At 46.9% G+C, this 12,521-nt stretch overlaps 2 protein-coding genes across 2 annotated transcripts in view; both read right to left on the bottom strand.

Moving 5' to 3' along the window:
* The window catches only part of MICALL1 (MICAL like 1), a 22,245-nt gene extending 21,795 nt beyond the window's left edge, over positions 1-450 (bottom strand). Inside the window, exon 1 of the mRNA XM_009290099.2 lies at positions 386-450. Coding sequence (XP_009288374.1) covers positions 386-450 — 65 coding nt within the window. The remainder of the gene's footprint in view (positions 1-385) is intronic.
* Positions 451-3,358: 2,908 nt separating this feature from the next.
* The window catches only part of EIF3L (eukaryotic translation initiation factor 3 subunit L), a gene marked incomplete at its 5' end in the record, with an annotated part of 10,260 nt that continues 1,097 nt past the window's right edge, over positions 3,359-12,521 (bottom strand). The window contains 10 exons of the mRNA XM_009290097.1: positions 3,359-3,618; positions 4,362-4,442; positions 5,469-5,966; positions 6,978-7,148; positions 7,946-8,100; positions 8,364-8,535; positions 9,543-9,616; positions 10,316-10,385; positions 11,755-11,816; positions 12,100-12,179. Coding sequence (XP_009288372.1) covers positions 3,580-3,618; positions 4,362-4,442; positions 5,469-5,966; positions 6,978-7,148; positions 7,946-8,100; positions 8,364-8,535; positions 9,543-9,616; positions 10,316-10,385; positions 11,755-11,816; positions 12,100-12,179 — 1,402 coding nt within the window. The remainder of the gene's footprint in view (positions 3,619-4,361; positions 4,443-5,468; positions 5,967-6,977; positions 7,149-7,945; positions 8,101-8,363; positions 8,536-9,542; positions 9,617-10,315; positions 10,386-11,754; positions 11,817-12,099; positions 12,180-12,521) is intronic.

Below are 12,521 nucleotides of genomic sequence, written 5' to 3'. Positions count from 1 at the left end.
GAGGAGGGGAAGGGCTGGGAAACGGGCGGCAGAGTCAGACCCCGACCCCGAGCAGCTGGCGGGGCGGGTAGGAAACACGGGAGAGAGGAGGGACAAAGCAGTCCCCCAAAAAGGGGACCTGAACGCTCCAGGGAGCAGGGCCAGACCCCAGGGCTCCCTGCTTCCAGGTGAGTAGGGCAGCAGCCTGGCAAGACGCACCCGCCCCGTGGCTCTCCCCAGCTCAGGGAAGGCTGAATTCTCAGAGAAAAGCCCTGAACCAAAGTTGCAGCCTTTTTTTCCCGCTCAGTCCTTGAAGGAGGAGGAGGACTGCAAGCAGGAACTAAAAAGAGTTGGGACTGAACTCGAGTTTAACGTCAGCTAAAGGAAAAACAAAAACCCAGGCAACCTCATTTCTGGATCCTCTTCAGGCTTCGATGTAGGCTGCTCTAGGCAGAAGCAGTACTCGGCCATCCTAGGGGCAAAAGCTGCAGCGGCAAAGGACCTGGAAACATCAGTGGAGTACGTGTGGGACGTAGGTGGCTCCCGGGGTAGGCACGGGGCCAGGGAGGGCTTTGAAGATAAGGACACTTGGAGTTGCAGGCGATACTTCACAGGAAGCCCTGGAAGAAGCGGAGGAAGAGTGCGATACAATCTCAGGAACCCACAACATCGAGGAGATGGATTGTCACGAGAGCTGGCTTGCACGTTTAGTGTGATGGTCTGACAACGAGGGGGTGGGGGGAAACACTATTAAATGTGACTTTATTTTGCTAAACATTTTTTTCACTTCCAGTTAGGCAAAGGGGGGCAATAGCTACCTCTGTGGAAGGCTGATCCATCACACAGATGTTTGAGTTTATTGCTGCCAGTCCCAAATTGGAAGGAGTCCCCTCTCTCCACTTTTATTTTTTTTTTTTTTAATGGGCTCTGTGTTCCTTTCTCCAGTCAGATCTCATGCTTAGCACCCTCCTTCCTCTATTCCACTGTTTCATTCTATCGCTCCATGGCCCCAGAGCTGTAAGAAGTGAAAAATAAATTCTCTTTGAATGGCTTGCGCAGCCTCCCCCTTCAGTGCCCGAGATAAGCTGTGGTGTAAATCACAAGAAAAGCCACTACTAGAGAAAAAGGAAATGAAGTATTGTCTCGGTTTTGTAACGACCGAGCTGGCTGTTCAGGATCCCCCCGACCTGCCTGACAGCGTCTTCCTGATGTATCCCAAGGGAGAGCAGGATCCGGGATCTTTTCTTGACTGTCTTTTCCAAGGTCCATAATCACACTCACCCCCTTCACAACTGTAGGTCAGAGTCAGAGACACAGAGTGGATAACCCTGTGCTGTGGTTCCCTCTGATAAAACCGTTTTGACCAGAACCGCCCGAGAACGCTTCCACTAACCGAACCCTGCTGCGGCAGGCAAGGCTGGAGCTCTAACAAACCCACCCCGCCTCCCTGCAGAGCGCCTTTCCAGCAGCAGCAGGGCTCTGCTGATGCTGCTGAACGCCCTGCATTCCTCTAGCTTCAAGCAGTGCCAGGCACCGCAGCTCGCTGAGCCCGTCTTTCCGCCCCGTGAGAGAGCTGCAAGCTCTTCCTGGCTTCGTTCCACCAAGTGCCAGTCCCGCTCAGTTAACCTTCAGCGGTCCCTCAGACACGGCGTGGAGCCAGGCAGACCGGCAGATGGTCTCTGTACATCCTCTGGAAGCCGCTCTGGCAGACACAAACATAAGCAGCAGCATATTCACATACCTGAGAACAGCCTGTAAGCGTTGGAGGGTTTAAGATGATACGTACATGCATTACAAGTCTGTCATTCCAACATGCCAATCACAGATTAAAAACAGACCAAATCCTAGTAACAGATTGTGTTCCTTTGCTATGCTATGAACTAGAACTGATCAGGCAGATACCGCCCTGCCAGAGGTTCTCCTGTTGTACATCACATCTGTCTTAGCACATGTTCTGTGAAAGATTTAGGCTTTGGATAACAAGTAGGAGGAGAGTTGCTGTTGACAGCTACGCTCACTGTGCTGCTGTTGGTAAATATACACAAGCAAAAGTGCCAGCCCTAAAAATAAAAAGGACCAGATTCTCTTGGTACGAACCCAGTCCCTGTGGGCCGCTGCAACGCAGTGGCATCTTAGTCCTTTAATTTCTTAATGATGTGGCTGCCTCAAACCCTTCAGAACTGGAGGTATTAAGTTCTTAGCATGCATAACACTAACGGCAGCAGCTAGAAGGCCAGCAGGAGTTGCCCATTTAATCTCACTCTGGGCTGCCTGTACTGTGCCCGCCCGAGTTACACAACTTTGGGATGGGAAAGAGAGTTTACTTTTGAGCAGTACCTAGGACACTAGAAACCTGACCCTCATTCAAACACGGTGTATAATCCAACAAAGGCTAATTATTCCTGACTTCTAAACAGAATCACATACGAAGCCAAGCTGGACTGCCAGGACCCCTCTCCTCAGTGGAAAGGAATGAGAGGGAGGGGTACAAAGAGGCAGATATGAAGCATGCTTTGTGTAGCTTTCCTGTGACACACGCAGGTTTTCCTCTTGCACCTGTTTCTACCACTCAAACACCAAACTATTTAAAGACAGCCTGCAAAAGGAGACAGGAGAGAGGGTGTGGAGGGTAGATGAGATGGGGTTCATTCTTTGCATTCTTTTCCCCAGTATTTACAGGTCCTCGATTCCCCTTTATAGGACTAGTTTTCAACTGTTTTTTCTCTTTCAAGGCACTGCAAGTTTGCCTTGAAGAATCCAAAGTGGCTGGAGAGCTGGGAAAATTAGCATTTAAAGGGTTTTAATAAATTAAACACCCTTAGGGAGTTTTCTGGAGAAACTGAACTCCATTAAATTAAGGGCCAGGACTTGGGCATCACTTGTGCTGAAATAAAACACAACCTCCAGCAAGGACATCTCATCAGATGACCAAAGTTAATATTGGTTGAATGTTTACAAAAATCCTCCCCCTTCCTTTAAAAACATGTCAATCCACTTTGGAGCATTTCTACTACATAGCAACTGAAAAAAAAAAAAAAAGAGGGTGGGAAGGCAAAAATGTTACCTTCTAGGAAAGCAACTACAACCCAGGTTTATTCAATGTGTGGGGCAAGAGCTAAAAGGAATAATATTAGCTTGCATCTCCTTCCATATCCTGTGGAAACACTGTGGAACAGCTAATTTTCTCCCTGTTAATCAGTTCTGCAGCCTTCCCTGTTCACTGTGCGCAGTGCCTTTACAGAGCATGGAACGAGATCTGATCCCCACTGTTATCTGCAACAGCATGGACCAAAGAGAGCACAAACCAACAGCAGCTGCCCACGTCTCCAGATGCAATTATATTCTTCCACAGAGGAAAAATAAACGAGTACATCAGATACTGAATGCTCACCAGGAAAATTCCACTAATTTATTAGATGTCTTGTCCTTCGTAGGATAGTTTGAGCCAAACGAGTCTGCTTATTTAAGTATGAAAAAACTTCAGAGTCACAGGAGATTCCAGAAGTGCCAGAACCACTGAGCTCCCCTCCCTCACCACAAAGAGAATAATCTCTCCCACCCACTTCTCTGCTCGGGCCAATCACTGCATCCACAGAAGTTTTAGGGTCTTTGGCCCATCTTCTTCAGGGTTCGATTCAGCTGGAATTAGAGAAAGCAAAGGTCAGAAAAATACACAGTGATTAACATACACTACTGTTCCCCTCAGCAGCCTTTATCCAATGCCTCTACTCCTTCCTCTCCAACCCACTGACAAAAAGAGCTCTCACGCCAACTGCAGGCAGTGTGCGAAGTAGAAGGGGAACTAGTAAATCTCCCTCCTCATCTTCCCCTGCTGTCTTGGAGAGTGGGGGAGAAGAGGGGGTGCTAACTTCTAGCAGTGGTATCGCAACCCTGTATTGCTCAAGTCTCCACATCTCAGGATTTTGGTTTCCAGTGCGCAGCAGCCTCTGTCAGGAGAGTGGAGCAGTGACAGAACGTCACCTCCTGGCTGAGCACAATGCTGAAGTCATCTGTGCTCCAGAAATCTTTGAGGCCACTTTCTAGAGCCATAGTTATGAGGGTAGAGATATGATTTTGGTTGTGTTACTGATAGGAACACCACAATTGTCTAGGGACAATGGAGTCAGCACCCTTACACAGTAAAACCCTCCTCCTTTTCCACTGTAGCTCAAGTGAATGAGCACAAAACATACCATTCCTCAAAGGCCAGCAGCTGCTGCTTAAACCACCTGCCTTTGCCCAGTGCCTCACAGAGCTGGGGCTCGCCCCAGCAAGGCATCGCACAACTGTCTCGCCAAGCATGCCTCCTTCAGGCCCTGCACAGCCCAATGCTTGCCCCACTTTTCCTACAGAGATACACAGCTCTCCCGCCCAGGCCTCACCTCCTCGAACTTGTGGATCTGGCGGATGAAGAAGTCCCCATAGCGTCGAGCAACCTTTGTGTCCGCGATGTGGATCATGTCCTGGGGAGGGAACAGCATGAGGTCAGGAAAAGGACTGCGCTAGCAGGGAGACAGCAAGCACTGCCAAATGGGAAGAGCAACCAAAGGGGCTTCACTCCAGCCCTGATTCAGCATCACACGTACCTGACCTGTGCTAGTCCCACAGCAACCGTTCAGCTCTCTGTGGGCTGCCTTCCCTATACCTTTGCCTGGGATGGGTCCCAAATTCACATTGTATTCACCTCCCACATTCTTGCACCCTCTGCCTATTTTCGTCTCTCTTTGCAGCAGTTTGACAGTCCCAACCCCGATTCATGCTCTGCTTCCCTCTACCAGCAGCTAAGAGTCGTGCTGTCTACCAGGAGAGCTAGGCTGCAATGCAAGTCAGTCAGACGCAAGTCAGTTTGGTTCAGGTAAACAGGGAAGACAAAGCATGAGACCTTGCTGGAAGAGATTTGCTCTAAGGACAGGACCAAGATCAAGGGGCAATCTGGTCTCCTTCCCAGCAAGAAACCAAATGCTATCTTCTTCAAAAAAGTGAAGTCCTAGAAGACTCTTTCCAGCACTTCCTACTGCCTGGAGCTCCAAGGACAGGATGGTGAAAGGACCATACCTTGTGTTTAGATTCCTCCTAGAGCAGACAGGGCTAAATGCTGCCCCAGTGAAAAATGGACCTGTTACATGACTGAGCAAGATCCCTGCTTTGTCAAGCAAAGGAGAGATGTGGGGGAGACCTACAAAGCTGACAATCCCACCTGACACACTGACAGCACTATGTCACCCAACTGTCACCTCCCGAGAACACTGACAAACAGTTCCCTCTGTCCTGGGGAAGACGTTTAGGACCTTTGTTTTCTGGGTACGACAACTGTCAAAGCTGCTTGCGATATCCCATCGCTGTTCATTCACTGACACTTCTATTAAGCAGGGCTACAGCTTCACTGTGGGCAGCCAAGCCCTTCACATGGCAAAGAAGGAAGGGATGTTTTCACTTCCAGAATTTCCTGGGTGAAGGAATTTCCTAGCCGGCAAGGGGCAGATACCAACCTTATCAATATAGAAGTCGACCTCAGAGGCAGACTGGAACTCCCCGTCCAGGGCAGATATGCCACTGGTCCATACCAGGTTCTTCATCTTGTGCTTGAAGACGAGCAGCTGGATACGAAACTCCTGCTCCGTGAGGTCTAAGAAGCCAGCCAGCTTCGCCACGGGCATGGTGGTGTAGAGCTTGAGGAAGCTACGGATGGTAGAGAGCTGGGCTTGCTGCTGAACCTCATCAGCAAAGACCTTGAGCTGCTGCAGGAAGGGCTCCTTGTGGTAGTTGGGGTGCACGTTGTCATAATTGGGCACCACGGGGGAGAGGAACTTGGGGCAAGCGTAGCTGAAGAGCTCCTCATAGACTTGTGCGTCACCCTTCTGCATGCGCAGCATCTTATCCCCGTATTTCTCTCGTAGCTGCAGGTGGATGCTCTCATCTATGCGCATGGGGTACATGGTGAGGGCGATGGCCAGGAGCGCATGCATCTGCTCGTTCTGCTTGTTAATCTGAGATAAAGAGGAGAACCTGTTAGCTTGTCAAAGTGCCCAGGCTTTACGGTGCCAGAGGGAGCTAGGAGCTGGATTTTTCAGACAGACCCTTTACCCAGAGCACTGATGGTCCTAATGCTCAAGGACAAGCACAAAGAAGCAGTGCCTCTGGGCAAAGCAGATAGATGAATGCTGTATCAAGGCTCTCATCAATGAAAAAGAGGGCTGGACAAGAGGTAAGTACAGAGTGAATGTATGCAGGGCCATACAGAACCTGGATGGCCAGAAGCAGGTTTGGCTGCTTTGGTGCAAAAAAGCGCAGAGGAGAAGGGAAGGCAGACAGTTTAACAACCATCTCCTGGCAAGGGACAGTTATCAGGGAGGCCAGTGAAGAAAAGACTGAGAAGGAAGATTTATCTTGAGTGTGGGATGAAACGGACAGCTGTGTGGCTGAAACAGATATACCAAATTTTTGAAGTGTCATGGAATTAGGAACGGCAGGATTTGGCTACACAAAGAGTTATAAATGAATAATAAGGGTGAAAAGGAGACAGCAGCAGCAGGGGGTAAAACAGGCACCAGAGACAGCTTAGGTGGAAAGAGAAAGGAGCTTTGTTTCAGCCATGCTGAATTAAAACAGTCTGTGAATGATTATCTGATAATGGAAATATAGCCAACAATGGCAGTAAACTGAATGCAGGACTGGACTAGGAACAGGACTGAGTTTGAAGAAGCATTGACAAGAATATCATTAGCAGCTGACATTCATTAACAACATTGCCTAGAAGGAGAGTGCAGATGGAGCTGCGGCAACTGTATGGTGAACAACCAAAGAAACTAGTAACACAGGAGAAAATATTGCCACACACAGCAAAGGGAGTTCAAAGGCTCCCCAGTCACCACCACCAGCATAGTCCAGGAAAATAAGGCTGGACTATTAGATGTAGGTTATCAGGTGACAGAGGAGGGGCAGGAAAGAAGACAGCAGCTTTTTCTTTTGGGAAGTCTAGACCTATTGTATTCTCTTACCATCTCGTACTTGTAGGTCGTCCTCTGAAACATGCTCTTGGTCCTCTGGATGTAGAGGAGGATGTTGGCAAAGACACGGATGGCATCCTGGTAACGCCGCATCATAAGGTATGCGAAGCCCACGTAGTAATAGGTGGTCACCTGGCACTCAGGCACCCGGGAGTACATGCTCTGAGAAGGAAGGATCAACACGCTGCGTTAGAGGGGAGACAACCACCTTTGATCCAAACAGCTCGTTACCTGTAATTCAGCCACCTCTGCTTTCACTCCCATCCCAAATACAGAAAGGAGAGGGTTAATTCAGGATACCTCACCTCCCACCCATCCCTGCAGCAGCTTCTTCACTGTTTATTAGATCATCCCATTTCCTATGTTTTCCAGTTTCAGCTTCCTGCAAGCAGAGGGCTCTTGCACCGTGCCTAATACTGTTTTGCTCAGTTTCCTTTCCCCCTATTTCACTCCACGTCGTGTGCCAGACAGCACATACACGGATCTGTGTCGAGCCTTGGGCCAAGCCCATGTTGCAGCTGGACTTTTGTTAGCCACTGTTACCACAAGTAGCACCCAATTCTAGGGCAAAAACATGCAAGGTGGGAGTGGGCACAGTGAGAATGAGAGTCAAAAATAAAAGAACGAGCCATTGACCAAGGTGGGAACGATGTGTTCAGCTAGCTACTGCTGTGCCACCGCTTACAGTTCAAATAATATTCCCTGTAACAACACTGCTTTGCACAACACAGCAAACCTCCTAAAAAAACAGGCATTTGTGCTGCAACAGCACCAGGCATTATCATATGGCTTGATTTAATGCCAAAGCTCCAGCTGTGTTCAACTACAAACTCTTGACAACTACAACAGCTACAAACAGCTCCTCAGCTGGAAGATTCGTTATGGCAATCTTTCACCAGCATGTTTGAACAGAGGCATTTGGAAAACTGCAACGGAGGGTTTAAAACATGTTGTATTACCTTCTTGTTGAGCTCAATGTTCTCCAGAACCTTGATCGCTTGGTAGTAATCCCCCAGCAGAGAGTGCAGACGCAGCAGCCCAACCAGGCTGAAATAGCCCAGCATCTTGTAGAGGGAGTGGCGACCATATTCACCAGCCACGCTTTCAGGGTCACCTAGGAAAAAAAGGAACCACGATGCTTTCCTCCAAGGAAGCAAGCTCCTCTTTCAACACCCCTATGTTTACAAGCACAGGGAGCAAGACCTCAAGTGTAATCACCAGCACTTCTCACATAACGCCAACAGAACCTGTTCCCAGTCGATCCATCCACTGATTAAGGGTTTGGTCCAGCTCCCAAACAAAGCTAACCGAGGTCGGTCAAATCAAAGCAAGGCAGCACGGACACCAGTCTTCCTTGGCATCACCCAGCTAGCTCACCTCCACTTGTATAGACCTCCAGCTGTCGGTTGATGTTGGATTTGTCCACCAGAGAGTGCAGCACATTAAGGACACTGTGGACGTTCCAGATCTTGGGGTTGGAACGAAGGAAATCAATTTCCTCTTCAGACTTCTTGGCTGTCTTGCAGCGGTACTGGCTGAAGGACTGGAACTACAGGAAAAAACAGAGATTTGATGATGAGAAGCTAGTTTGGAGATGTTCATTTAAGTGCACTAAGCTCGCAAGTTGATCACACAAATGCATCACAATAAGCTACAAGTCGCATGAAAAAAAAGAGAGTTTCATCTGAGATCACTTGGCAATCAAAATGGCAAATTATACCACCTTTAAAGCACCTAGGGAAAAAAATGATACAGTGCAGAGGGAAAAGGCCAGAAGACAGAACGAAGCAGAGAAGGATCTCTTAGACAATCAGGACAGGCAACTAAACACAAATTTGCTGTCTGCACAGGTAGCAAAGAGACCGACCAAGTTGTAAGATACGTCTGCATACACATACATCTTTTTCTATATATGCACACATCCTTTTTCATCCTCAAGCTTGACAAGACTGCACTTGAGGAATTCCAGGCAGCTCTATAATAAAAAGTTACAGTGAAAGGAATCTATAAAAAAAACACAATAGCATTTGAGATCTGTATTGCTGCACTCAGAACAGTAAGTGGAAAAATATTTCCTAACGTCAAGATCTTAGACCATAGATTATTTCAAATCAGGTCAGCAATCTCCCAGTGCAAGCATAAAGGCCCTACTGACTAAGAAATACAAAACTGAAGTAAAACCATAGAACACAATAAAATTAGTTTGAACAAGTATCTTCATAAGGTCTTTGTGATTATAGCAGACTTCAGTCAGGCTGCTTTGCACAAATCAGGCAGAAATGAAGGCGAGTTAAAGAAAATCCCCTAAGGGGCAACTGAAACAGAAATATCAATAGAAGTCCAGGACTCTCCAAAGAGCTCCCTGTAACTTAAAAATTTGCACATTTACAACTACTTCATCTACCTGGTGACCCAGGAATAACAGTGCTCACCAAAGTTTTTTGACCTGCAATGGTATCCTAGCTATGAAAATCACAGAGAGGGAGGAGATGGAAAATTTATAGCACTAATAGAGGCAAGGCCACCCCAAAATGGCCCAGTCTTATAGTCATATACCTGGTATATGAATTCATCAATGATATCCCAGAGCCACTGGTTGGGCAGTTCCAGAGGAGCAGGGCCATCAGCATCTGCAGAAGAACATAAGTAACAGACGAGAGGCTTAATACCTTGAGCAAGAACAGTGGCAGAACTGGAGGAATAGAGAAATTAAAGAACACAAGAACTTCCCTGAAATGGGAGATGCAGCAGCAGACAAATGAAGCTTCCAGTAGGGCGGTGATATGTAACTTCGGCTACCTCAACTGCCTTCACTTTTAAAGAATACGAGCATGTGTGTGGTTAATCTCTAGCGTGTGACTGCTCAGCAGCAGTGATTCTCAGAAGCTGCGCACAGACTGTAAGGGTTTATCCTAACTGATCTGCTCTCCGCAAGAAGTCTGGCAGGGCATCACCAACACTAAAATTGGTTCCAAGCTGAGTCAACAACAGTAAGCAGTTGTGAAACACTGCAAGTTTTCTCTAGCTTACAGCTTCATTTTGCTTTTTAATAAAGATAGGTGAAGCAGTTCTCAGCAAGACAGAAAGCTAAATAAGTTTTATTCTTTACAGTATTTCAGAAAGCATTGGAAACTATTTGTGCTTTTTGTGGTTTTAAATGCATAGATGTAAAGTGCTCTTCATTCAACAAACTCAAACATATGGAAAGCTCGTAGACTACTTCACCCTATATGATCTATAAACAAACATGTTCTAGTTCTTCTGACCCCCTCTCCATCCACTCTCCCTCTCCAAAATTCACAAACCAGAAATGAATTGCAGCAACTCACTGAGGATGTAGTTGAAGAGATTGCAGTAGTTATAATAGGATTCAAATCTCTGCTCCAGTGTGGGCCCCCCCTGCAATGAGAAGTCAGCACAGTCTGTTAGTTTCAAGCACGGCAGGAGTGAGTTTATGGGCAACAGCTTACAAAGGACAGTCAATAGTCACAGCAGTAGAGGGTCTATTTCAGAAATGTTAGAGCCAATATTGAACCAGGACACCCACCAGCGCCACCCAGAAAGCCTGAGATTGTATCACTATTGTCCCATAGAACAGGGCTGACTTTTCATGTACAGGTAGCTTCTCCCAGGACGACCGAGCATTCAAACCTTCCGTGAATAGGGTGCATCAACCTTCCGTGTCCTCTCTGCTGTCCGGACTTAAGAGCCTCCTATTACCTTCACCAGCTTTCCTTCCTTCTCCCCTCATGAGAGGCCTTAATAAATCAACAATTCTCCTTCTGGACAGTATTTCTAAATGCTTTGAAAGACCAGTAAACATAGTAGGGAATCGCTTCCTTCCTAGAATCATCTTCCTCATTTCACCTGGAGGCACTCGAGGGCAGTCTGAGAACCACTAACAGCACAGCTTGAGAAACCGCCCTCTCCTGTTAAAGCCTGACTTGGGTTAATACAGCAGCCTTTTTAAAGTGCCAATTTCTCCACCCTCTGGTCCGCACCAAAACTGCAGCTATTACGTATTTACCCCATAAGTCATGCCTCTGTTCAGCTTCTTTCCTTAACGAACCAAGAACTACTGTGATTTTCTCACCGATTTCAAATTAGCTTAAGAAAAAGAAGCGGGTTTGTTTTGTTTTATAGAGTGTTATTCCTTCCATTTCCTTCTCCTGTATTCTTTATGGTGCCCATGTTTCCCTCTCTGCAAGGCACTCTGACCCTATGTGGTTTTTTAATCACAAATAATGCACCTTCCCTCTTGTGACACCCCCTCTCATCCACCTGCTAATCTGAAGAACAAAGAGCCACAAAGAAACACACAAAACCAACTCATCTATAGGTCTTGCAATTACAGCTCTATCAAAAAAATAGTTCAATTACCTCCCAACACCTCCTTCTTCCCTACCTCACTAACCCCTACATGTGATGTCAGTAACAAACTTTTACGTAGCAGCCTCCTGAAAACTCAGACCAGGTCTTCTGACTCATATAAGTGGGCACTTACGACAACCAAGCTTGAGGAGACAGCTAACGAGCCTCAGAAAGACAGTCAAGTCTTTCTTGCTTTTCAGCAATCAGCAAATCCTTACTAAACTAACAAAAGGCAAGAATTTTTATTTCCCTTGACTTACAGCTCATAAACCTATCCAATCCTGTCTTGCAAAAATTATGGAACCACTGATACTGTGGTGGAAGCAAGATTTTGCAAGTTTTATGGCACAGAGAAGCCAGCATGCAACCAACAGGAAGACACAGGACAAACACTCACGCTGACTTTGGCGTAGATGTGCCTATAATACAGCTCCTTGTATAGGATGAGGAAAACAGCATCTGGAAAAGATGACAGAACCGGACATTAGCAAGCCACAAGGCCTAGGCAACTGGATCTCTCAGATACAACAGTGGTGCTCCTCCTGCCACAGTAATAAAGGGAGGCACAAAAGGATACTTCGTTCAAGTTTGACTTCTTGCCAGGCATCTGCTGAAGGAGTTGCCAGAGTGAACAAAGATGACTGACTCAGGCGGCAGGACACTGTGCACCTGCTCACTCATGTATCAAGAGTGATTTAGTTCCTTCTCTCTCTGACAAGCAAAAAGAAAGTAAAAGACTTACCGTTTCCAACCTGAGGGGCAATGGCCTCGGCCTCTGGCCATGGGGTATTCTTAAAAAACCTTTCTGTCAGCTTTGTCCAGCTGAAAGATAAGACACACATGTGGTATTAGAAACCATTTGTCAGTATGACAGTGCTGGAGTTAGAGATTACATTATAGAGGCCTTGGTCTTGGTTAAAGTAGAACATCACCACCATCCCCTTTTACCAAGTCCAGTGTTGAAACAAAGAATGAGAATTGCAAACTAATCAAAGTCTTCAATTTATCCCTGAAGTATGGGACAGTTGTGTATGTTACTTTCACATTCCCTTTATGGCAAGGTGACGCAGCTACAAGCAGGAGTGGGAATCATAGAATCATAGATTCATTGAGGTTGGAAAAGACCTCTAAGATCATCGAGTCCAACCGTCAACCCAACACCAC

This window comes from Aptenodytes forsteri, unplaced genomic scaffold, assembly GCF_000699145.1.
Source record: "Aptenodytes forsteri isolate BGI_AS27 unplaced genomic scaffold, ASM69914v1 Scaffold284, whole genome shotgun sequence".
NCBI lineage: Eukaryota > Metazoa > Chordata > Aves > Sphenisciformes > Spheniscidae > Aptenodytes > Aptenodytes forsteri.
The sequence above is the reverse complement of the archived record's forward strand: the minus strand, read 5'-3'. Positions and strand labels throughout refer to the sequence as shown.